General features: G+C 49.4%; 1 protein-coding gene across 2 annotated transcripts in view; it reads left to right on the top strand.

Moving 5' to 3' along the window:
* Nucleotides 1-26,513, top strand: part of ABTB3 (ankyrin repeat and BTB domain containing 3) — a 239,971-nt gene extending 213,458 nt beyond the window's left edge. For both annotated transcript variants that reach the window (XM_054696080.1, XM_037513684.2), the window contains 8 exons: nt 392-612; nt 2,006-2,184; nt 9,515-9,620; nt 11,693-11,795; nt 12,404-12,485; nt 18,523-18,591; nt 20,484-20,597; nt 24,400-26,513. In XM_054696080.1, coding sequence (XP_054552055.1) covers nt 392-612; nt 2,006-2,184; nt 9,515-9,620; nt 11,693-11,795; nt 12,404-12,485; nt 18,523-18,591; nt 20,484-20,597; nt 24,400-24,609 — 1,084 coding nt within the window. In that variant the 3' untranslated portion in view covers nt 24,610-26,513. The remainder of the gene's footprint in view (nt 1-391; nt 613-2,005; nt 2,185-9,514; nt 9,621-11,692; nt 11,796-12,403; nt 12,486-18,522; nt 18,592-20,483; nt 20,598-24,399) is intronic.
* The last annotated feature ends 217 nt before the right edge of the window (nt 26,514-26,730 follow it).

The raw sequence follows: 26,730 nt of genomic DNA, 5'->3' as shown, positions 1-26,730 counted from the left end.
CCTCACGTTGGCCAGCATGAAGTGAGAAAAATCCATTTTAAAAAATAATATAAAACCTCTCACATGGGTTACTCCCAGTCAACATTTCCTTCAGGATCTACCCATCAGCTGTTGCTACACATCATTCCTCCACACCTCGAGAGGAGTGCAGGCTATGAAAAGAGCAGAATTCTAGAACCTTTATTTGAGAAAAGCCCTTAGCTCTAAGTTGCCCCCAGGCAACATGGCCAGTTGTGTTATACGCATCTCCATCCCCTAAAGCCACTGCCCCCGAGGGGCCCACCATCCCCTTGTCCCAAGTGAGGGATCTCCAGGCTGCACCCACCCCACCCCCTGCCCGCCCAGCCCTTCCATCTCTGAGTGTCTTCCTCTCTGGGTTTGTGATTGACAGGAATGTGTTCCGCAAACTGCTCGCTCAGCCAGAGAAGGAGAAGAGCGATATCCTGTCCCTGGAGGAGATTCTGGCTGAGGGGACTGACATGGCAGAGACAGCCCCGCCCCCCCTGTGCACCAGCCGCAACAGCAAGGCCAAACTGAGGGCCCTGAGGGAGGCCATGTATCACAGCGCTGAGCATGGCTACGTGGATGTCACAATTGATATCAGGAGCATAGGTCAGTGTGGGCAGCCTTGCCACTGAGCAGGGCAGCACTGCCCGCCTCCAGGTCACACACACGCACACACACGCACATGCACACACCACGGGGGCCCCGGAACTTCTCATTGGCTGGCCACACTGTCCCCTTAGGCAGCAGCCCCTGACGACCACCCACAGATCATCTTTCCCTGGTTCCTGCACTCTGGACCCTGGGTTAGGAATTTCAATCACCTGGGAGCTTGTGTGAATACAGATTGCCAGGCCCTACACCCAGAGGCTCTGCTGTCGAGGGTCTGGATGGATAAAGGCTGGAAATCTTTATATTTAACAATCATCCCAGGTGGTTCCCAGTGGTTGGGGAATCGCTGCCCTAGAACCCCTGAAAGCATAAAGGCAGCCAGGTGACTGTCAGGATAAGGGCCCCCCCTTATCCCTGACCAGGGATCCACTCACTGAGCTTCAGGGACAAAGCCCCTCAGGAAAAATGAGGATGGGTCTTCCTGGAGTGAGCTAGTGAAGGGCCTGCGCCGGGGGACCAGGCTAGCCTGACCTTCAGTGGTCTGATGGGGGTAGTCTGGGCAGAGGAACAGCAGGGCTGGGTGTGAACACAGGCTGTGGCAGGGCAGGGCAGGTGGAGACACCCCCCCAGACACACACACACATACACACACTGTTCTGGAAAGAAGTCTGTCTTGAGGGGTGGCTGTTTAGAATGTGGGATGTCGCCCTGAGAGCCTCGTTAGCATGATTATGAGCTGGAGACTGAGAGCTTGGCTTGTTATAAACAGTAGAGAAGTGCGTGCTCCTGTCTGTGCCTCCCCACAAGACGGGGGAGCAGATCATAGCAATCAGCCACTGGAGAGGTTCCGCTCAAGGAGGACAAGCTGATGAAGTGCACGCAGGTGGAAATACCGCTTGCACAGGGGGGCAGCAGCCGCACCCTCTCATTCCAGGTCCCTGTGTGTGGGTGCCCAGCAGTCGATGTCAAGTCCAGCTCTAGGCCTCTGGCCTGGGTGTGGATGGACTGTCAGATCCTGGGCAAGATTTCCCTGCACGGAGCTGCTCTCCTCGGAGAGCCAAGGAGAGAGAGCCGCATCAAGTCAGAGCTCAGCGGATGTGACTTACAGGAGTAGCACGCAGAGTATTCCCGCACTCTTCACGATGATCCTGTGTGGTCAGATGCCCCCTGGCATAGCAGAAGTGTGCAGAAATGGTCACCCAGGGTGCAGGAATTGAATGAGGACCTTGGAGTATCCCAACACCAGCTTTGCTCATTAATGCTCAGCCCCTCGGTCCTGTAGTTTGGTGCTGTCCCGGGGACAGGCCAGCTTCCAGATGAAAATGCGCATCTCCTTTGGTTGTCTTCTGCCTGCCCCTCCCCTCCCCGCCCTCCCTGCTCTCCTCCCCAGGCGTCCCGTGGACCCTGCACACGTGGCTGGAGTCCCTGAGGATCGCCTTCCAGCAGCACCGCAGGCCCCTCATCCAGTGCCTGTTAAAGGAATTCAAGACCATTCAAGAGGAGGAGTACACGGAGGAGCTCATCACCCAGGGCCTGCCCCTGATGTTCGAGATCCTGAAAGCCAGCAAGGTGAGAGGGGCTTAGTGCCGTGGGGTGTCCGCTGAGAGCAAGGCCAGAGCATGTTTTTCAAGCGATCCCTCGAGCAGCCCCTGCCCCTGGCCCCTACAGGTGAAAATCCCTGCTGGCTAAGGCTACCATGCCATCATTTGTGGGGCAGCAGTTTAGCTTGGCACCTGCTAAGTCCCAAGGCCTGAGGCACATGGGACACAATGAAAAGATACCCTTTAACCCAGGGAACTGGCATGAAAGTGGGGGGGTGAGGATAACAGCAACCTGTGTGCCTCCACAACACAGCAGGGTGTGAAATGCTGTTAAATTAGGTGCTCGGACCCTGACAGGTATGAGATGGCGAGGAAGACTAGGGCAGGCCTGGGGGGACAGAGGAGTCCAGTGGGAAGGAAACCCCTGGTGCTCGCCTCTCCTCACTGGCCTCCTAATTCCTGCTGACGCCTTCATTTCCAGCACCCCTTCAGACATCACACCAGCCTTTGGGCCATTGTGAGATCGAGTCATCAAAATTTCCTCGGGGGCATTTATTGGGTTTTGGGAATGATCAGCCTTGGCGTGCCCATCCCCCAGTCACCATGGGGTGGAAAGCCCAGGGCTGGGGAGGCAGAGACACCAGGGGACGTAACCCGAGGGCTTCTCAAGGGCCCCCAGGCGCCCCCAGACAGAGTAGGACACAGGTTGAGAGCATGGACATGAGAGACAAACGTGAGGGCTCAAACCTGGCTCTGCCACTTACCAGCCTATGACCCCAGTCAGGTTAGCTCACTTCCCCTGCCTCAGTTTCCCAATCTGAAAATGGGGCCAATGATTGTATTAATCTCTTGGACTGGTTATAAAGATAAAATTATATTGTACGGGGAATATAACCAAAATGAAAATGCATACATTGTACAAAAATGAAAAATGAGGTAAGAATTAAATAAAATAAAATAATAAATAAATAAAGATAAAATTAGTCAATGCCCTTCAAATTGACCCTGTCACTAGTTCGTGCTTCTAGGTGATCTCTAGCATAAAGATGACCCGGCCAAGGGGCGTGGCACCCCAAGCCTACCCGAAAGGGTGTCCCGTAAAAGTACCCCTCAGTCAGGATGAAAGCAAATTCTTAACATCCCCCTGCAGCCTGGGCACCAACAAACCTGTAACAGGCTGAATGTCAGCTCCTCTCCTTGGGGTAACATGGGTTACCCCAATTTGTCAACTCAGAGTGTTAAATAAAATACCCTAATCACAGAGGCAATCAGTGTTTCCCAAATTCATTTAACCTCAGAACCCTTTTATAATGAACTGCCTGAAGATACAAATGAAGATTCTTTAAGCTAAAGCATGTATTTTACATTTATCGCAAGCCTGGTACAATTCTAAGCACATTACAAGAATTAACTCAGTCAGGCCTCGCAAGCAACTTTTGAAGGAAGTACTGTCCTTATCCCTACTTAACCAATGGGGAAGTTGAGGCAGAGAGGGTGAATAACTTGCTCAAGGTCACACAGCTGGTAAGTGGCAGAGTTGGATTGAACCCACACAGACTGGCTCCAGCACCAGCCTTCCACCCCTGTACCCGAAAATAGGCTTTGTGGAACTCTCTCCCCTCTAAGACAGTGGAGCCTGTGACGTCTCAGGGAGAATAGGCCCCAGAATCAGAAGGGCAATGGGGGTTCCCCATGGAGAGAGAAGGGAGAGCAGGGGTCTAGCGAGTCCCATTAGGTAGTCTTATTAGCACCCCGTCCTTAGGGAGAGCCTCAGGGACCCTGTGGGCTGGATTTGTGCTTCATGTTCACGCCACTGAAACCCCAAATGGGAGCAGGTGTGCCAGCCCTCAGGTAATGAACTTGAGCGATTCCATTTAGAAGGAAATCTGCTGGGAGTGTCTGGAAATCAGACTCTCCTGCCTTTCACCCCTATTCCTCCCTCCAGCTTGAAGATAGACAGGTAGGTAGGTACATAGATAACGTGTAGAGAGAGAGAGAGATAGAGAGAGAGATAATGGGTGGATAGATGAACAATAGTGGAAAGAAAAGGCTTTTGCCTAGGATTACTTAAGGAAACACTTAATGAAAAAATTCCAAATCTGTTCCCAGGATCTGGTGGTCTAAGTGCTTCCTGATTTGGGTTTTTCTTCTTTCTTCAAGCTATAGTGTGAATTCAGATATTACTGAGGCATCTGTGTATTAAGTTAACCTAATCTATACATTTTTAAAGTGAATTTTATTATGACATACAGAAAAGAGCCCAGGTCACACCTCTAGAGCCCAGTGAATTTTCCACAGGTGAACCCACCTGTGTGATCAGCACCCAGAAGCTGATCATCACCAGCACCCACCAGATCTTATGCCCCCTCCATCACTGTCCCCAAAGGACAGCCAACAGCTCTGCAGCAGCAGCAGGAGGCTGGGAAGAGGAAAGGGACCTTTTGCCAGAAGATGTGGACTAGATTCTGCTCCCTGAAAGCCGGACTCAGGGGAGTAGGAGCAGGGCAGAGGCAGCTCCTCCTGGAGAAAGGGCAGCCTGGAGAGGATCGCGCATTCCATAGTGGGGTTTGCTCTCACAGGAGCTCAGTGGCAGTCCCTACTGGTGAAGTGTGGTATTGCACAGAGGGAGAAAGGCACTGAATTGCCCATGGGGACAAACCTTCCCCAAGCGTGGGACCTTTCTGTGGTTAAGACAGGACAGAGAAAATAGCAGAGAAATTAAGACAGTTGAGAAAGTATGCAAAGCTCTGCCCTCATAAAGCATCCTCCTGGAGGGGAGTAGCCGTCACACATTCTCCCTCCTGGAAAAATTTCCTGTTCAATCCTGTCTGTTGATCTGTATGAACCAATATCTGGTTTTATCAGCGTAGTGGGTGAGAATATAGGATTGCCATAAACAGATTCACTTGACTATTAACTCTTGACTGTCCTATAAAGTGGAGTATGTGATTTCCCAGCCTTGACTTTGCTCCTTCATGCCTTACTTGAAATCGGGCCGCAGGTGTGCCTTTTTGCTTCCACTTCTAAGTTTTAACTTCAAAGTAATTAAGTATCTCTAGTAATTCCCAGGAGCAGAGCAGTATAAATGTCTTGTGTATGTGTGTGTAGTCATTTTTTATTTTTATTTTTTTAAAGATTTATGTATGCATACAAGAACTGGGGTACAGGCCAGAGGTGGGAGGTGGGTAGGAGGAGCTAAAGAGACAGAGTGGGGAGTAGAACAGGCAGATCTACTGAAATACACTGCTGAGGGGAGCAGAGGCCAAGGCAGGAGAGATCTGCTGCGCCATGTGGGTTGCTCCCTGGCCAACGGGGGATCCAAGTCGTGCTGTAGTGACTGGCAATAGCTTGATAGCTTTCTTTAACCCCTGCACCACCAGGGAGGTCCTGTAGTCATTTCTTAAATACACCTGTTTAAAGAGAGCTCCTGGGGCTTCCCCTGGTGGCGCAGCGGTTGAGCGCTGGGCTGGGAAGCTGCCCACAGCCTCTGCAGCACCGGTTCAATCCCTGGCCGCCAAGTGAGGGTCCCACATGGCCGCAGACCTCTCCTGTCACCCGCTGCTCCCCTCAGCAGTGCACTTCGTCAGTCTGCCTGCTCTGCTCTCCCCTCTGGCTCTGGTGAATTCTCTCACCTTCCTGCGTTTCTGACTGTACCCAGTGCTTGTATAAATAAACAAAATAAATCTTAAAGAAAAAAAAAAAAAGAGAGCTCCTGACCCATTTCTCCCACACATTTTTCGGGGCATTTACTCATTCGCTGGGCACAAGTGTCCCCACCGTGCTACAGTAGTGACAGGGAGACGCATTCTCTGCCCTCCTGGAGCTGGCTGTGTCCAGGGGAGGGGCAGACAGGCAGTAAGCAAGGAAATAAATCAGCAAGTGAGAAGTGTGATAAAGGCTATTTTAAAAAATGAAACTGGACAGTGATTTTATCTCTGGGAAGAGGCACAGACAAGGTCTAATTTAGACAAGGTGTTTGGAAAGTTGGAGTGCTTTATAATTGTTGACAAACCCTGTTGGTTGATGGTGGTGTTGAGCTCTGTATCCTACAGATTGTCTGGTTATTCTATCAACTGAGAGAGGGGTGTCGAAGTCTCCATATAAAATTGTGGATTAGTCTGTTTCTCCTTTCAGTTCTGCCAGTTTTTGATTCCCATATTTTCAGCTCTTTTGTTTGATGGAAACACATTTAGGTGCAGTGTCTTCTTAATGAATTAACCCTTTTATCATTGTATAATGCCCCTCTGTTTCTGCTAATTTTCTTTCCTTTGAAGTCTGCTTTATCAAATATTTATATAGCCACTACTGCTTTCCTTTGATTAATATTTGCATATTTCCCCATCCTTTCACTTTTAATTTACCTATTCACTATATAGAGAGAGAGAAAGAGAGAAGTGAGTTTCTTATAAACAGCTTTTCATCCATTCTGCCAAATTCTGTCTTTTAATTAGTATATTTAGACCTTTTCTATTTTGTTTAATGATACTTGAGGACTTGCATCTGTCGTATTATTTTTTGTTTCCTGTTTGGTCTCTCTGCCTGTTCTATTTATTTTTTCCTGTGGACTATTTGAACATTTTTCATTGCATCTTTCTTTCTCTTTAGTGTTTTTTTAAAAGATTTATTTATTTATACATACAAGAACTGGGGTACAGGCCAGAGGTGTGAGGGTGAGAGGATTCACCAGAGACAGAGTGGGGAACAAAACAGGCAGATCTACTGAAATACACTGCTTAGGGGTACAGTGGGCAAGACAGGAGAGGTCTGCTGCACCATGTGGGTAGCTCCCTGGGGATTGAACTCATGCTGCAGTGGCTGCAGTGAGCTTCATAGGTTGCGTTTTAACCCCTTGCACCACCAGAGAGGTCCCCTCTTTAGTATTTTTGAACATATCTCTGTGTATAGCTGTTTTAGTGGATGCCCAACTTCAGTCTGCCAGTGTCATCATTTTACCAGCTCAAGTGAAGTTAGAAAGTTTACCTCACTTTACGACCCTATCCTTGCCCCCACTTACAACATAAGTATCTTCCAGTATTTTACGTATATACATTTAGAACCACATCAGACAGCCTTACAGTTTTTTGTATCAAACATAATTAGAAACTCAAGAGAAATAAGAAAGCTTATTATGTTTACCCATCATTTTTTAAAAGAAAGAACTATGTTCTTTTTTAAAATCAACTTACCTTCCCTTAATGTATTTAGAAAGGAAACATTCTATTACCACCATAGATAGAATGGAAGTCTTCATATCAAAATACACGGGTGACTACAGCATTTTCAAGTTCATTGTGTGTTCAGTTTAATCTTGGTCACAACTCCAGGGGTGTGCATGACAGGATCAGACTTTACACTGGCCTCGTTTCTCATCCCAGGGGCGGGCATAGAAACCCTTCCAGTACTGCTCCAGCACCTTCTTGATTCTGAGATGCAATATTTTTCCCTTTTAACATTTCTCAGTTTGAAATCAATTTTTAAATGGACATGTCTGATTAATGCAGTGAGGTTTTTTCTCTTCGTAAAAACTGCCATTAATTGCCTGACACTTTAGAATCTAAAAAATATAAGGTTACGGTTGAACTACAAGAAATTGCTGGTTTGGGAGTTAAAACATCATCACATATCAGCAATTTCTTTTAACTCAACCTAATAGTATATTGTGCATTATCTTTTTTAGCTCTCATAGAATCCTCACCAGGGAGGTATTTTTAATCCACTTTGGAAGAGGCCCAGAGAAGCTGAGTAACTTTCTTAAAGTCACAGCTACTCAGTGAGGAGCCAGGACTGGGACCCAGTGCCACCTGCCCACCCTACAGAAGTCCCACCTGAGCCACCTGCACATGACCTTGAGGTTGATCCCAGCAACCCTCTCCAAGAATAGAACATGTTTCAGTGGCTTGTTACAGCCCCTCGACTCTTAACCTCTCCCTCCGCTAGACCTCGGATCCCTCACTGTATTTACTGATGTCTACTGGCTTTTTAAAGCATTTTATGTGATTGAATCATTAATAAAATTTAGGGGAAGAGTAAGGGGTCAGAGAAGAAGAGAAAAAAGTGTCAGCCCCAAAATGCACAGGAGTCCATCTCAGGAGAGTCTCCGGCAACCTTGATATTGAGAATTATGCTTCCTCCCCCCGTTGTTCTTCTGTCTTCAGAGGCCACATAGTTCTGAGTCTCAAGGACCTGAGTTCACCCCATGTGCACACCCAGCATCTTCTATAAGACACGTGATGGCATTGTCCTTTGAGCACCCAGAGAGCTCCTCCACCTTAGATTTCCTTTTTATATGTTAAGCTGTCTGTATCCTTCTGCTTCAGGGGTACAGTGAAGAAGATTCAAGAATAGTCAGAAGACCTGACATCATTATTTAGCCTAACCCTATATTTTTTAAATCAAAAAAAATGTATTATGTCTATTACAAAAGCAATAGTTGTTTATTGTAGAAAATATAGATAAAAAGAAATGAGAAAACTTTAAATTCCACTTAAAGGTAGTTACTGTATTCTTCCAGATCTTTTCCTATATATATGTATGTCATTCCAAATATATATAGGCTTTATTTCCAAAAATACATGGTTACAAACTGTGTTGTAACCTACTTTAAAAAAAAATATATTATAAACATCTTTCTATCTGGCCCCCTTTTTAACCCCCATTTTCAACCCCCTTCTTCCAATAAAAAGCATCAAAATGCTGCGATTTTTTTGTGGGTTTCCCTTCTGCAGAGCAGCAGTGGAAGGGAGATTGACTAGCCCCAGTGGCCCAGAAAGGAAAAATGTGAAGGTTGGGGGGGTCCCTCAGAAAGGGGTTCCTTTATTCCTGGGGAGTCTATAGTTTTGCATCACAGAACCAGTCCCCCTTCCCTTTTTTTTTCTTTTTTTTTTGAGAAAGTGATTCCGCTGAGCACTCCTGGATCCGGAAATGCCTCAGCACCAGAATCAAATTCCTAAGAAAGCTAAATCAGGAGCACTTGTGTCTTAGTAATGGAGAGCCTGGTCACAGGATCAAAAGGACTTCCTGTTGCTATTTGCAAGATAATTAGTTGCTTCCAGAATTTTGGAGTATTGATAAACGTATAAGTAGGACAAAAATTTAGTTTCCATTCTATGAGCTACAGTCATTAGTAAATGATTAGGGCAGGAGAGAAGCACTTTAATTACATATTAAGCATGGATCCACAAACGTGCTAGAAATAGAGGATGAGCATTGTAAGCGGGCCCAGGGCCTGCTAGGCCCAACTGCACTGTGACATCCGGGGAATTTCCACTGGGACCTGGAATGAGTCTGTGTGCTCCTCGGACCTGGGGAGACAGGACCATCACAGCCCCCTGCAAGGTGAGCTGCTTTCTTCCTTGCAGAATGAAGTGATCAGCCAGCAGCTATGTGTCATCTTCACTCACTGCTACGGGCCCTACCCCATCCCCAAGCTCACGGAGATCAAGCGGAAACAGACCTCTCGCCTGGGTGAGTGCTGCTGCAGGCTCTGGCCTGTCTTGGCTGTTGCTTTGTGAGTCCAGGACCAGAGGAACCAAAAGCCCTCTGGGAAGCGGGGAGAAGGGATGGAGTTGGAGGGCAACCAACAGGCTAGATAGAAACAGGAGTCGGACAGGTGAAAGTCGGGTTCTCTGATGTGTGATAAAAATCTGCAGACTACACCCCAGGACTGTCTCCTGCAGACAGATATGGAGCATCGGAGCACCTAAACTGTGCCTCCCTCAGGCAGACCCTGAAAGAAAGCTAAGCTGTGTTTGGCAGCTCTAGCTCTGATTGCCCCCCGAAAGAGCTCTAGCCCAGATTGCCCCCCACTGCAGGGGGCAGTGACAGGCCAGCTGTGTCCCCCTGCAAGGAACTAGGAGAGTCGAGTTAGTGGACACACACACACACACGTGCGGGCATGCACTGAAGACATACCTGAGCTGAAGAAATCGGACACTCTGCCATCCCACAAGTATAGAAATGCTCACTTCTTGCTCTTCTTGAATACTTGAATTGAGCTGCCAAGCCCTTGACCTACCTTGCTGGCTCAGGTCACTCTCGGGCCCCCCAAAAGGGTGGGGGCAGCAAGACTCATCCCTTGTCATAGCTGAGGACCCCCAGGCCATGCACAGCCTGCCGTGTCTAGGCTGGAACATGCACTGGGGTTTCCCAAAACTGTTATTCCATCCTTCTGCAGTCCCAGCTTCTGGAATTTTCTAGCCTTTCCTTCAGGCATTGGCTCTCTTTGGAGGATCCTGGGGCTGCTGCAGTCTGGTTGATGGGCCTAGAAAAAAGGCAGAGAAATATTCGACTGCCTTGAAGATTGAAACCTGACCTGTCTCCAGGGCCTTCCTCGCTCCTGGGGAGTTATAAAATATTAAAGATAAGGATTCATTTTCCTTAGTTTGGGAAAGTTTCCTGTTTCCTTTTCCTATAAAATCTGGGAAACATTTGAAAAATGGAAGCATCTGAAAATACTCTAGCAAAACCACTCCTTCAGAAACAGGTGAATAGTTTAAATTACTGAAAAGGCTGATTCATGTGACCATTTTAAGGTATTTTTGTTCCTGTCACAAAGCTTGGTCATTTAAAAGGCAACTTTTTGCTAAAATGAAAACTTTAGCCATTGAGTCCAAGGTGATCTTTCTGTACACCCATTCCCATAGCCAGGCCAGGGTCTGCCCAAACCACAAGTGTTTCCACTTGGTAGAAAACTCGTGCTAATTAATAAGTCGTTGGTGCAGTGTATTCTAAAGACCAACCAAGTTAGCAGGCTTTACAGTCCCAGGACTGAGCAGTAACCCGACAGCCAGGAGTTTCACCAGACACCTTGTCAGAGCAAACATCTGAGGGAGTTTCAGTGGCGCAGTATAAAATCTGCCTTCTGGTGCTATGGAAGTGGTCCCTGTCTCCCAGGACTGAGTGAGTCTACACTGTCAGTGCCAGCTGGCCCAGTGCCGGGCACATCCTCAGTCCTCCCTAAGCACTAGCCTTGTCTTCTCTGAGGTTACCGGAGACGCGGGCAGGAGACTGGCATATTTGCCACTGGCCCCACGAGAGCAGAGCTTGGATTTTGAATCACCTGGAGCTCAGCAGCCAGGGGCAGCCTGCCTGCACCACTGCCTTTAGCGGCCAGGGCCCTGAGCCCCAGGAGGAGCCAGGGCGGAGTGGCTGCACTTGGGAGGCAAATTTACCTCACACCTGCAAGTCATCTGAACTAAGGTACTGGATGAGTTGTCCATGAGAAATGCCACTTTTTTTGTGTGTGTGTGGGACCCTCGCCGGTGGCCGGGGATCGAACTGGCACTGCAGAGGCTGCGGGAGGCCCGAGAAATGCCACTTTTAATCACAAATCAGTGATGAAGATTTCCTATAAAATCCTGTGAAGCTGTAACAGTGACTTGAGTCCCTGCACGGATTCTGTCTTGTTTGGTCACTGTCTCACCAGAGAGTTTATTACCTGGCTTCCCTGTCAGCTCCTGTTGGCACTTTTCAAAAGAAAAATCCAGACTTACCCCTTCTCTCCATTAAAGTGGCCCTTTCTCCCTCCCCTCTTCTAGATCCTCATTTCCTTAACAATAAAGAAATGTCTGATGTTACCTTTCTGGTGGAAGGAAGACCGTTTTATGCTCACAAAGTGCTGTTATTTACAGCCTCTCCAAGGTACGTACCGTCAGCGTTGAGAGCAGCTGAGTTACAGTTGCGGCTGTGGCTATTACTCTCCTTTGAATCTCAGTGTCTTCCCTGGACTGGCAGATTATCTTCTCAAAATCAGGGATTCGAGAATACAGGGCATTAGTACACCCGTGTTCAGAGCCGCATTATTCACAAAGACAAAGGTGGGCACAGCCAGGTGTCCGCCGTGGAGGGATGGATGGACTCGGTGCGGCCTGTACATAGATCATCCCCCTTAAGACAAGGCAGACTACAGGGCACATGAAGCTTAGATACATTATGTGGCATGAAATAAGCCAGTCACAGAAAGACAAATGCACAAATGCCATTGGATGCCCCTTGCCTGAGATGCCTAGAATGGCCACCTCATTGATTCAGAAGTGTCAGGTGACGCTATTGTAAGGTTCAGACAGGTTTTAACTTCAGGTTGGATTAAGATTTCATGTGGGGAGGGGGGTTAGATGCAGAACCTCTGGGCCTGTCGCTGGCGGCCTTCAGAATGGACGAGATACAATGCATAGCCTGTTTCCCTCATCAGAGCACTGAGTCTCTTGCCAGCGGCGGATGCATTTGTGAGTCTCTGTGTTCTTGCTCAGGTTCAAAGCGCTCCTCTCCAGCAAACCGACAAACGACAGCACCTGCATCGAGATCGGCTATGTGAAGTACCCCATCTTCCAGGTGAGCCCGCTGCCGCCGGACCCTGTGGGTTAGTCCCTGCGCCCACCTCTCCCCGCCTCACTTTGCCCTCCCACTGACCACCCAGTCATCCTGCAGCATTGAATGAGCACCTGCTGTGTGCCTGCGACAGTGCTGGATGTGGGGAACCTGGATAAAGGACAGTCCTCTCCTGGGAACTCATGGTCCAGAGTGGGGGTCACTGAACAATCAATTCTAATATGGGGGGGGGTGTACATAACAGAGGGGACTGGGGAAGACCCCCCTGGATGAAGCATTTTGAACTGAAATACTGAAGACTGAGAAGTTGGTGAGCCAGAGGGAGGGTTGGGGCTTAACAAAAAGGGGTTGGAAATTTTCCGGGGGAGAAGAGCAGGGAAGAAGTCCCAGAACTGCAGTTGAGTGTGATCAGGAATAGGTGGGCATTAGGGAGCTGGTGTCAGTTTCACTTTGGCCTGAACCTAATAAACCAAATGCAACTAGGAAAGGAAGTTCGCTTTGTCCGAGGCCAGATGATGCCGCCACGACACCTTCCATTTGGGGGGAGTTGACCCCGTCAACGACAGGTGTGGCACAGCACAGCGGGGCACAGTGGCTCTCTCCCCTGTCCTTCTTCCTTCATGCCTGGCTCACAGACCCCGCAGTGACAGTCACTAGAAGCTCGCACCCCTCGCCAGCTTTGGGCTGGCTTTTCTTCTGCTCCCACCTGGAGCCAACCCCTGCTAGTGTGCCAGTCTCCATACGGGGCAGGCCTGCAAGGAGCCGGGGTCACGCAGTGCTGCCCTCCCGTTGGCCAGGGTCAGTCAGCTGCTGTGGGAGTCCAGGGGGTAGAGGATAGAGGATTCAGAAAGGAATCTTGTTTCTCCTGTGTCAATCCCAGAAGAAAGCCCTGGGAAGGGTACGCAGGTGAGGAAGACTCTGTCCTGTCCTTGGGACTCATCCTTCACGCGGCTGAGACCGTTCAGAAAAGCAGGAGGCCGGGCTGGCAGAGACCGGGGTTGGGGGCAGGCTCCCAATCTGAACTCTGAGGCCAGAGCTGTGTCCTATCTAAACAGATATACCCCACCCCACCCCTCGGCACCCCCCTCCCCTTCAGCATCACTGTCCCTCAGGTGACCTTGGACAAGTGGCTCAGGGAGAGAGGGCATTCCAGGCGGAGGACCAGCATAAACAAAGGCACAGAATGGACAATCACAGGGTGTGCTTGAGGGAAAGTGATTATTGGACCATCTGGCTGGGTCTTGGGTATGTTGGTGACCAAGAAAATGCCTTCAGCTCTCATAGCATGGGCCATGTGGGGGGAAGGCAAGCCAAGAGTGGTTTGTTCCACCATTAACCCTGGGCTCCCAGATCTTGCTGGTCAGAGGTTGCCAGAAGAGCAAGATGTGCTCACACTGGCCCCTGAATTTATGGCACCTGAATTTCCACCACTAGAGATGTGTTCCTTTGGTTATGATTTAAACTTCAAAGTAAAAAATCTTTCCCGAACAACTGTGAGCAAGACACTCTTCCCTAAGCATCATTATCCCCATTTTTTAACAAGTGACTCATTAACACCTATGTGGGTTCTCGTGCTGATCAACAAATAGAACATGAGAAACCATCCAACTCGGCACCTGGTGCTTCATGGCCATTTTCAAGTGGGTTGTTGTTTTCCTAAGCGGTAACTGAGACGCCGCCACAAGACCTCCCTGCTCAGCACAGACCCAGTAAAATCAGTTCCTTTGGACTAAGGGTTGGGGAAAGGGTGACAAAAGTTTTCAAAGACAAAGCCAGCCTGGGTGAGCTCTCCCACTGGGGTGGGGGTAGCAGAGAGGAGGCTGGACCCCAAGGTGGGCCTAGAGAGTTGCACACCCTCAGTGCCTTTGCCCCCACTTTCCAGCCCCTCAGCACATTTTCTACTCAGCAAAGTGGCCTCAGCCACTGTTGGGTTTGGAAGTCTCCATAGAACTGCTGTCTCGCTTCAGACTTGGGGTGGGGAGAAGGGTGAAGAGCCTTTGTGGAGCTGCAGCTGTGAATGAGGCACTGACCTTGGCTTGCAGGTGGTTACCTGGATCGTTCTTCACACTTTTATCCTTGAAGAAGCCAGGGCTTGGAGAACACCCTTTCTAAATGGGAATAATGGTAATAACAAGCCCTAGTTCTTGAGTGCAAGCTGGGTAAAAGGCTTGAAACCTTGAAATAGGTCTCAGTCTCAGCTGCAAGTTGGGAGATTTGAAGATTCCCAGGGTCCAGGACATAAATCAGAGTTGGAGTGTGGCTGAGGCCGCAGGATGTGAGGTCACCTCCCTCGCCCCATTATCCAGCCAGCAGCTGAGGAGACTCCTTACAGAGGTTCTCAAACATCAGCGGACCTCAGAATCCCCTGGGACAGGGGCGGGAGGATGAAAATGTGCTTGTTAAGACACAGAAAACTTGTTAAATTCCGATTCCAGGGCTCCCATCCCAGAGTTCCTCATTCTGCAGGCCTAGGGTAGGGCCTGAGAATTTCTATTTCTGGCAAGAACCCAGGGGAGCTCATGCCATCCTTCCAGCGCCCCACAAACTGTCTCTCACCTTACCAACAGGGCAGGGACTCAGGTGAAAAAGTGGTCCAGGCCTCTGCTGAGGTGCAGACCCAGGCCTGACTGACCCCCAGACCTAATCACCTTCCCTGCTGTGGGGACTAGATCTTCCCTAAGAATCACCCAGCCCTGATGAAAGAGCCTTAGGCCAAAGGGCCAGCTGGGAGCCTGAGCTAGAAGCTGCAAAAGGCACATTCCCACCCAGCTCAGAGGGCTCGTGAAGGGGCACTTACCGCCTGAGCCTGGGACGAATCCTGGAGGTTCCTGTAATAAGAACCGACTTATCGAAGGCACTCAATAAATGTTTGCTGGGCGGACCCGCTGAACAAGGGCCCAGCACAGCAAAGGGCGCCTCGCAGGAATCCCAGGCCTGTAATTGCTTCTGACTGGGGAAGGTTTCTGGCCACATTAGCCTCAAGTTACTGTAATGGGAAGGGAGGATTTAGCAGGCCCTCGGGACTTTCCCTTGTGCCCGCCCCTTCCCCATAAACGAAGCAAAGCCTCATTTGCGGCTTGAAATAGGCCAAGTAGGGCTGAATTTGACCCAGAAGGAGGCTCCCAGGGGCCTGTTCACTTCACTTCCATGCTGACAGAAGAATTTTCGTAAATGAGGCTGCCTCGAGTTTCCTCCCCCCACGACTGTTTAACATCACACGCGGGCGAGAGCCGGACGCAGCTGAGGCTGCACCTGGCAGCGGGGCCTCCACGAGGCTGTGGACGCCATTTAAATCCCTGCTTCATGCAGGCTGGCAGCTGCCAAGGAAAACAACTCCATAAACAGGCCCTGCGGCCTAATAAAGGTCTGTTTCGCCCTCTTGCAGAAAAGGCATGCTTTGGCAGTGTCGGAAGGTGGCACGGGACAGCCCAATTTAAATTCCATTAGCCCCGGGATCTCCATCCATTAAGGAGAGCAGTGTGTAGAGTGGAGCACCCGATCCTGAATAAATGAGATAACGGGTTAGAGAAGTGCTTTGTAAATGCAGAGGCCCCGGGTTTCGGGCAGTTGTTATTATGACTCTTATTGTTATTATCATCAGTTTAGCCTTTATCAAAGAACGGTGCCAGGGAATAAATAGATTTTAATAAGGCTAATATCCCCACATTCGCTGATGCGATATTTTAGACACTGATGGCCCTGCAGGGTGAGGGAAGGGAGGGTGAACAGCGCTCTTATCATTTCACACCACCTCCGCCCCACCATGCACGCACCACCATCTCTGAGACAGGGAGGTGGTCACCAGAGCCCAGTCCCTCCGTGTGAGGCTCAAACACGAATGAGGGGGAAGAGGGGTGTAGAGGGAGGAATGGCCACTGAGCAGGTTTTCTTTGATCCCGTGCAGACCGGGTAAAGGAGTCAGAGTCTTCAGTGGGTTTTTGCAGGTCTTTTATTGGGGTTCACCAGGCATATGGCAGGCAGGGGTGCTGGGGGGCTGGGAGGCTGGCAGTCCTCCCAACCCCCAGCAAAACCTCACTATCTGGGCTCTCCGGCCTTCTCTCGGCTTCTACTGCTGCTGCTGGCGTCCCTGTGATGCCACCCTTAAAAGCCCAGTCTCAGCCCAGGTGAATCCCGTCTACCTATGCCCACACCCTACTCCAGGTGCCTGCCATCAGGCATGCATTCAGGACCGCAAGGATCCATCATCTATCCTGATGGCAGGAGAGCAGAAAAGCCTGACATTTTTCCTTACCCTCCAAGGGGTCATATTTCTGTTGAAAATGCCCTTGCTGCATGCAGATGCTGTGCTCAGTGCCGGGAACACAAGGGCCCAGCCCTGATGGGGATAATGCTACAGCCCTGGATCGTGGACTGCCTGGCACTGGCAGAATTGAGCAGATCTGCAGTGGCTTCACAGAGGTGGTGACCACTGGGCTACATCCTATAAGAGGGGGCAAAGTTCAACAAGTGGGGGAGAAGGAGAGAGCAGCCAAGCAGAAAGAACAGCATGGGTGAAAGCATGGGACTAAAACGGTGGTGGGTTCTGATACAGCAAGTGTTTGGGAGTGGTCAGAGTATAAAAGGCAGATATTATCAAGTTGAGGAGGAGAGAAGGGCTGAGTGGCAGATGAGAGCTGAAAAATTAAAGTGAACCATTTATAGCCACAGGAATCATAAATAGCCCAAAAGTGGAAACAACCCAAATGTCCATCAGCTGATGACTTGATACACAAAATCTGGTTCAGGAATACAAAGGGATATTGTCCAGAATGATGTGGTGATAAATGTGACAACAGGGATGAAAGCCCGACAATATCACACTAGGTGAAAGAGACCAGGCACAAAAAGACACACATGACTCCATTTATATGAAATAAATAGAACAGGCCAATCCACAGTAGGGTCAGGGACTGCTGTAAGAGGAATTGGGGGAAATATTAGGAAATTAGGTTGGGGTAACCTCATGAATATGCTAAGAACCACTGAACCATACACTTTAAACAGATGCATTTTGTTACATGAAATCTCAAAGCTGGAAACAATATTTTTTAAAAAGATTAAATACACACACACACACACACGAAGTCAATCAATCACTAAGTGTCTTGAGTGACCCGAGTAAGAAAGCAGGAGCTCAGCAGAATCACTGCTGGAAAAGATTTTCCAACCTCAGTGAAAGTTAAAGAGCTGAAGTGTATTGAGTCTGGCTGTGTGCCTGGCCCCTGGAGGCCTGTTACATCTGTCCATTTAATCCTCATCCCAACTCCATTAAGTAGTAGTTATTGGAGTCCCCATCTCACAGAAGATGAAACTGAGGCACAGAGAGCCTAACCTAATTCAGGTCACCCAGCCCATCTACATATTTCATTTAGGGGTGGGGCTGCTAATTCTAACGCATCCATAGGCCTCATTCTATTTAATGGACACTGGTTTGCAAAGCTCTGGGTCTCTGCACATCGTTCAGGCCTCCTGAGTGATGTGAACAAAGAACAGCCAGGCTTGTACCTTCCATACCATCACGAGAGGTTGAAGCCCTGGGTGTCTAATGGCTTCATCTTGGACCTTGTCATGTTGTGAGGAGAAGCAGGTGTTCCCTGGGAACCCAGTGCTGCCCCCAGGACTGAAGCAAGAAACTTCGGCTCACACTAGGCCACATTTCCAGGAGAAATGGCCTTTGGTGTAGACTCTTTAAGCCGCACCGCGTGGGCAGCTCTGGATGGGGTGGAGGTGGGGAAATAGTTGTCATCCTCAAGTGCGGGCCACCACCCTGGGAAGCAGAGCTTAGGACTGTTACATTGGACCTAGGGGTGAACTTGGGAGCCAGGAGACCACAGGAAAACAGATTCCAGAGAACTAGAAGGAAAATATCCAACCAAGAAAACTGTTCTCAATGGGCTTCTCTTGTGAGGCAGGGCGGTCTCGGATATGGCCGGGTCATGCAGGAGCAAGACCACTACGAGCGGGTGTGAGGGGCTCAGGAGGTACGCAGGTGACTGTGCCCAGGTGTGTGGACACTCGCTCACTGTGTCCTTTCTTGCAGCTGGTCATGCAGTATCTCTACTACGGTGGCCCCGAGTCACTTCTCATCAAAAACAACGAGATCATGGAGGTAAGGAAGCTGGTGCATCGTTGCAAGCAAGCACCTGGAAGCCCAGGTCACTGACACGCATGGGCAGCACCTGGGGGTCCTGGATTGGGTTTTTATTTGAATGCAGGTTTGGGGTCCTGCCTGCCTCCTTAAACATTCCAAGCAGGAGGCCTGTGGAGGAAGGAAGGAAGTCTGGTGTGCTGGGTGGGCTAACCCAAACCCAACAACTTGGTAAAACCCAATTCCTGCTGGTTTGGGGGAGTAAAGTCAATTTACAGAAGAGACTAGCATTAGCTCTAGGCACAGCTACGGAGGCACTTTCCTGGCCATTTCATCTCTGTCATTTGTAAAGGAATTACGTCCTGCAAGCAGTCCTTATACCACCATGTGTCCTTTGATGGAGAAGCAGCAAGCTTCTCTACAGAGCTCTCCTGGCTTCATCGGGGTGACCATCCCCCATGATTCAGCCTCTCCTCCCCCCACAACCCCCGAACACCCCACCCCTCGTCTCAGGACCTTGTTTCTACTCCTGTCTATGCAAAGCCAAGCTTTCCCCTGCTCCTTCCTAGAAGTAGAGCTCTTGTTAGTTTCTTACTTGGGTTTGGCTTTGGACCTAAAGCCGAAATCATTCTCATAACCTGAGCTGGCAGCCCTTTCAGGTGGCAGAGGCCCAGGTGCCTGGCTGATGGAGATGTCATGGCACCATCATTCAAGAGGCAGCCCTCTATGGTAGTTGTAACAGGGACGAGATCTGGTTTACATCCAAACTCTGCCTATGCCGAGCTGTGTGATCTTAGACAAGTTACATGACCTCTCTGAGCCTTAGTCATCTCGTCAGTAAAAGAGGGATAATAATATCTACTTCATTGGGTTCTGAAGATTTTGCAAGCCTTCTAAGGTGCTTAGAACAGTGCCTGGCATGGAGTGCCAGAAGGGTTATGCATTCAGTACATGGCCCCTTTATCCTTACTCCTTACTGACACCTTCCTGGGTGCCTCCCACCACCACCCCAAATTGCTTTCGTCTCTGTGGACCACTACTCTGACTCTGCTCCTTGACCTCCTTGACCTCAGGACCAAGATGCAGTCTGAAGATGTGGGCTCCTCTATAAACATTTTTTTTTATTATTTTAAGCCAAAATAATGTGCATTTAAATCATACAATACAGAAGGCTTACCATAGAAAGCAGCTTACCTAGCCCCACCCACTCCCTCTCTCTTTCCCCAAAGGCAGTCAGTCCCCTTGAACTCTTCCTTCTGCTCCCCAAAGCCTGTAGCTCTCCCTGCATGTATGTTCAGCATCTCCACAGCCAGGCATCATGCTCAGAGAAGGGACCGGGGAGGGCAGCCCAGCCAAGATCCTCATTTTACAGATGCCAGTGGCTGGCTGGTGTGGGACCAGTCTCAGGGCCAGGACACAGCAGTGAAGCAAGTGGACTGAGAGCCCTACCCTGTCCCCACCACACCCCGGTGAGGGTGACAGGCATGACGTCATGTCTGGTGTGAGAAGACAGGACAAGGGGTCAGGTGGAGATGGAGGGAGGCGACCTGAGGTAGGGTGGTCCGGGGACTTCTCTGAGAGGTGACGTGTGGAGAGAGGCCTCACCTCTGGGCGAGCGGAGGACGCAGGCCACACCCACATCTATCTCGTTCAATGGCTACGTCCTGGTTTCTGGAAGCAGCCATTGTAGGCTTTTTGTCTTGACCTGCTGTGATGGATGTGGATCTGGTTCACCTTGACCTCACCCCTCACTATCCTCCCCCACAGGACAGTTCGATCCCTGTCTCGGTCCGTGAATGTTGTTACCTTTGCGCCTTCAGCTGGGGACGCCACTGCCAGAGATGAGGCTTTTTCTCACCACCCTCAGTCCTTTTTACCTCCCAACCTCTAACAGCTGTCTTTCTGCTTTTTAGCTTCTGTCTGCTGCTAAGTTTTTCCAGCTGGAGGCGTTGCAGCGACACTGTGAGATCATCTGTGCAAAGAGCATCAACACCGACAACTGCGTGGATATTTACAACCACGCCAAGGTAGCCGACCCCACCTGCACCTGCTCCTTTCCTGCCCACACACCCGAGTCGTGGCAGAGCCTGCCGCTCTCTGCTTCCTGCCCTAGACAAGATGCCTGTCCCTTCAGCCCTTCCCTCCACAGTACGGCGAAAGCAGGAGCCCAGACATTGCCAGACCAGGGTCGTTCCCAAATCGTGCTTCTCTGCACTCGACTCAGCAGGCCCAGGGTGGAGGGGGGACCTCGGGTCTGCAGCCTAACAGGCTCTGGGTGAGGCCTTTGCCGCTGGCCTCGGTCACCTCAGGAGCAAGAGAGTCTGGTTCTCCAAGTGTGGTTTCCAGCCCAGCAGCAGTCACGTCTTCAGGGAACTTGTTGGAAGTGTACGTTCCTAGGGTCCCACCTCAGAAGACCTACTGTGTCAGAAACTGGAGAGGGAGGCAACCATCTATGGTGAGATGATTCTGGTCCAGTTTCGAGGGTGAGAATCACTATTCTAGAACTGGGGTCCCAGTGCTGCCTGCAGATTAGAGTCACCTGAGCACTCGGAATCCTCAGGTCCCGGACCTCTCACTGACAAAGCAAATCAGCCTCTGCTAAAAGGCCTCACTCAGTGCTTGCCAGGGGCTCTGGGATGTGGCCAGGGTTGGAGGCAGGTTGTCGGCCCTGGAAGGAATTAGTCCACTAGTCATATGGGCCTAACCCTGAGTCCTAATCCAAAGATTAGGAGATGGGAGATTTCTGAATGTTTCCTTTGCCACCTCCCCCCCAAAGACCACAGCAGGGGACCCAGGACTCTGCTTGACCTGCTCCCCAGTGAAGGTGGTGAGTTCAGCCCAAAGGCCAGTCATCACTGCATTCTCAGGAGCCACTGATTTTATCCAATTCGTTTCACAAGTGGGTATAGCAAGACCCAGAGAATTAAAATCATCTGGCCAGATGCCATTTCATTTTGTTTCGTGTGCTCAGGACAGGGGATTAACATTTGCTAAGAAGGAACGATGAAATGAGCTGAGATCTGGAATTAATTTACAACAAACAAAACTTTGGTGTCCACTTGTGACGGTGGACTTCCCAGGGCAATTTCAGCATCCATGGCTGAAGGGGCAGAGGCCTTAAGACTATCAGACTCTCTTCCTGGGTAGAGAGTCCCTTGGGTGCTTTTCTGCACAGTAATCAGCTTAAGATTGAAAAAAAAAATTCAGTACACACGCCTTGTACGTCCACAGCTCTGTAGAGTGACAACCGATGTGAATAATGCTCTTTGCTCATTATGAGAAATCAGATTGCACTGGCGATGTTATGTCGTATGCCAATATCCAGGAGTCCTTTTAATGTACAAGCACCTGTGCTGAAAACCTTGTTGCATCACCCCTTGCAATCCTCACCACCACCCTTTTAGGTAAATGCTATCATTAGTCCCTGGTCGTAATAAGGAACTGAGGCACAGAGAGGTAAAGTAACTTGCTTAAGGTCACGCAGCTGTTACTTGGATCAGTGTATATGGTAAAATATCATAACATGAAATTTACCACGTTCACCATTTCTAAGTCCAGAGCTCAGTGGTTCTAAGTGCGCTGTGTAGCCATCACCACCAGCCATTTCCAGAACTGTTCATCTTCCCCAACTGAAACTCTGTCCCCATTAAACTCTAGCTTTCTCTCACTCCAAAGAGCAAGGTGTTAACCCTGTGTTTTACCTGCGCTCATTGGCCTGACCTAATGTTTGAAATATTTGCAATCATCCTTGAGGTTCAAAATTTTTGTGATTGGTGGTTAATAAATCAAAAAGTACAGTCAACTAAATCCTCCCCACCCGCCCCCCCGCCCACCACGCACACACAGTTTTTGAGTTAGGAGACTTTTACCAAAATCTGGCTTCTCAAGACACAGCAAAAAGAATTTTTGTTTTCAATCTTAAGCTGATTACTGTGCAGAAACGCACCCAAGGGACTCTCTACCCAGGAAGAGAGTCTGATAGTCTTAAGGCCTCTGCTCCTTCCCAGCATGGATGCTGAAATTGCCCTGGGAAATCCACCGTCATAAGTGGACTCTGGGCTGCCTGTCGCCTTGGCCCAAAACCTGAATTCCACAACCCACTTTATTCACTCTGGACTCCGTGGCAGCTTCTCTAGTGGATCTCATTATTTAATGACGCAGCACAAAGCAGGTATCAGCCCCCCATCCCTCACCCTCCCGAGGACGAGCTTGTGCTGCAGGCTCAGAGCTCCCGAGACTGAGAACTGTCTCCCATGTGCACCTTTGCAGCCAGCAATTTGCCTTTTCCAAACACCAGCCTTTCAGGCCACCTCCTGGAGTGCTTCCAAAGCAAATGTCTGCCCATCCTGATATTTGCACAGAGCACAGAGCAGTACCCGCCACCCCCTGCCCTCTCTATGCGCCGCTTCCCCTGTGCAGCAGCTAATGACCGCGTGCCATGTGGATTCTATTAGTGACAGCTTGTGCTGCAGATTGAGGCTAGTTTAGTAAAAGAGCCACCAAAAAAAGACACCACTACTTGCCTTGGAACCCCAGGAAATGCAGGCAGTTAGATGCTCATGACCGTATTTCAAATGTCAGCAAGGTCTTTGCAACACAGCCTCTGTGCTGCAGCGACACACTTGAGATAGCCGTGGAGTTTCATACAGATGAGAAGCCCACCCCATAAATACATGGTTTAGCCTCTGTTTTCTTTCCAAGCAAAGCTATCCCCAACTATTCAGGCATGAAAAAGGAGGCCCTGGAGCTTCTGATGAGCCTTCCACGGTTTTTCAACTTGAGAACAAGAACAGGCTGGTTCATCTGATTAAATCTAAGAAAATACAGAAAACTCAGCTGTGCATCATGATGGAAAGCACCCAGATCTGGACACCAGGGGATTCCTTCGTGGCGTTTATGAGAATCCACAATTTGCCAGGAGCTGCATTCATCAGAATATAGCAAGGCAGGCCACATGGTCCCTTCTGTTGGTTTAGTCTGCCAGCACCCATAGCTCTAGATCTGCTCCTCACCTCAATCCTACTGACAGCTTGTGCTACATAAATCTTCACTGCAGGACTGTCTTGTGCATCATGAGATTTTAGAAGCATCCCTGGCTTCTACCCATTAGGTGCCAGTGGCATACACACCACCGGCTCCCAGTTGGGAGAATAACATGAGTGAATGCTTGTTAAAGGACTTAGACCTCTCTCTGCAGCTCCACTAACATGCTAGTGGTCAGTATGTAACTGAAAAGCACAATTCCCAGCAGTTAAAACACTTATTTTGTGATAATTGTCATCAACAGGATGGCTGGAAGTTTCTTCTGGTCTCCACACCATTCCTTCTGAGGTCAGCTGGCCTGTCAGCTGGGGTTGGCTTTGCTGACCCTGCCTGAACTCTCTGGCTGTCGGATATTTCTGTTGTGCGGAGTGCTGGGGCCACATCTGTCTATACTGTCTACACTGTCTGTCTACTGGGCTGGCAGTTCACGTGGTCCCCCACCCTGCCAGCAGGCTGGCCCAGCCTGTTCTTGTGATACAGGCAGGGCTCTGAGAGCGTGCAAGCACACACGGTCACTTGAACTAACCTCCAACTGGCAACTCTCACTTCTGTCACCTTCTATTGGCTTGAGAAAGCACCAGGCCAAGCAGTGGAGAAATGGACCCCAGCCCTTTGATGGGAGCAGCTGTAAAGCCACATCCCGCGGATGTGACTGCAGCAAAGTGTGGAGGGTCAGGCCTCTCTTGCAGACCCTCTACCTAATAGGTGGTCACTGCCCTTGCATGTGAGAGCAGTTACGTGCATATCAGATACCTAACCATCTCCTGCTTCCCCTCCACTCCACAGTTTCTAGGAGTCACAGAGCTCTCAGCCTACTGCGAAGGCTACTTTCTCAAAAACATGATGGTCCTCATCGAAAACGAAGCATTCAAGCAGCTCCTCTATGACAAAAGCGGCGAAGGGACGGGCCAGGATGTGCTGCAGGACTTACAGAGGACGTTGGCCATCAGGATTCAATCAATCCACTTGTCATCTTCCAAAGGTTCGGTTGTATGAGGGGTCGGCTGCAGGGAATGCTCCGTGGGGACCTTGCCTGTTCTGCTGCGCTGGCTTCACACCGATACGTACAACCTTCACTGGCGTCTCTTTCTGGCTGGGCCAAGGAGCTGCCTCGATTGCCTCGGCTTCTCCTGAATAAGCAAATTCAGCTCCCGTGTATTCCTGTTGAAAAACCAAGGACATTCCAAGGTCCTTACAGCTGGGTCCAGAGCCTGCCGGTCGACATGGGGCTGCCAAGCTAACCCCATCTGAAAGCACCCCCAGGGCATTTGAACACCCACTGCTGGGAACTGCTGACAGGTGGATGGATTGAGAACTGAAGGTCATTCAGGTTCCAGGTTGACCTTTGGAGAACTTGACTGTACTCACCCTGAAGAGCGTAGTACTTACACATCAAGGACCTTCGGAGCTGCAGTTCAGCAGAGCCAGCCACGGTGGCATGGTAACTGCTACCTATAAGGAAGAAATAATTTGGCAAATTTTTAGGGGTGGGAACTTTATAAAATGTTCATAAAAACAAACAGGACAGCCTTGTAGTTTAAAATATATTTCTAAAAGCTTAATGGTTCATTTTCAACTGAATTATGTTTAGGGATCTGTGTTTTGAGGTTTTTTTTTTTTTTTTTTTTTAAACAGTAGGTCGCAGGTCCATTCTGTATAGACATGCATCTGACAAGATAGTGCTGATATTCTACACAAGATGAGTAATCTTGCCTTAGTGATCATGGTTACACAAAAGAGGTGCACTGCCAATAATTATCTCTAATTCAATAGCTGAAAACAGCCTGCATGCTAATTGTGGTTTTGGGGTAAGAATAAAACACCCCCACCTAACAAACACATGCATTTGCATGGGCTCAAACCTGTGAAATGTTACTTTTGTGCTTCATTTTTGCCAAGGTAAAAAACATTCCATCCCTTCTTGCTAAACAAAAAGTCCATCTGGTGAAACTGTCATATCCATTTCTTTTCTTAATTGTGAATGATGCTGGGATGCTTTTGCAGAAATTTGTCATAGAGGATGCTGGATGGGGGGTGGGGGTGGGGGCACGTCCGAGAATTTACTATTAATCCCAGAGTTTTCTCGGTATTCTCAGATGTTAATAGTTTGTTACTAGCCAGAGAACATGACTATGTTAGATTATTTTTAAAGATGAAACATGTATGATAGGATGGATTCTTTCTGTATCCTAAGAGTGTACAGTATAGGATTATCTATAAGGAGAGTTTCTATCGACAGGGTTCCGTTTGCTCTGCCATATATTATAAACAAAAGAGATGGGTGAAGTGCCACGATATTCCAAATAATTCTTGAGTTGCTGCCTCGGTTCTTGTCCTTTCATTTCAGACCTAATACATGCAGTAAAAACTAGGAGAATGACTTTTACCCTTTGGGATGGCAAAGTTTCGTTGGTAAACCTATTTCCTAGCATGCCTTTGGGAAGTTGTACGCAGACCTAGATTCTAAAGGAGCTGCTGTTTCTCCATCACACCAGCTCCCTGAGCCATTTTTGTCCAGAGGCCCGATGTCCAGTCCTGTGTTGTGGGTAGAAACCACGGAGTGCTGGGGCCACGTCTGTCTACACTGTCGGTTCTTCAGAGGCCGATCCGCCAGGCCTCCCTTCCACTCGTCGCTGGCAACCCTCTCCAGGCCCCGCCATCAAGTGAGGAAGGGGAAGAAACTGGCTGCAGAGTCCACATTACAGACAAGGCAGCACATGTGTAAGTCGGCGCTGTCTCCTGTCCTGTGTCCTCGGAGATGCCGCCTGGAGGCTTCCTTAACTCCTGGGAAGGTCGAATGCTAGTCCTGGGCCTCTGGGCATTGACTGTACGGTGGCGACTCCTGGCGGGCTTCTGTTATAGTTTGGTGTGCTTTCTCTGTCATTAAAAGAAATGATTTTCCCAAGTCATGCAGCGTCTGTGTGGTCCGTGTGAGCTCTTTACCCAACCGATGGAGAACTCGCCTCAGTTAAGAGATTGGGAAATGTGAGCCCGCAGGGAAAGCCTAGGGAAAGGAAGACACTAGATAAAAGACAGGCGTTCATGGCGCTGACCGTGGGCACCACCGGTGCTCTGGTTGGCTGGAGCTCAGCCAACCGTGCTTTGGTCCGCTGGGCC

This window comes from Talpa occidentalis, unplaced genomic scaffold (genome assembly GCF_014898055.3).
Source record: "Talpa occidentalis isolate TD23 unplaced genomic scaffold, MPIMG_talOcc4v2.1 talOcc4.16, whole genome shotgun sequence".
NCBI classification, from domain to species: Eukaryota; Metazoa; Chordata; class Mammalia; order Eulipotyphla; family Talpidae; genus Talpa; species Talpa occidentalis.
The sequence above is the reverse complement of the archived record's forward strand: the minus strand, read 5'-3'. Positions and strand labels throughout refer to the sequence as shown.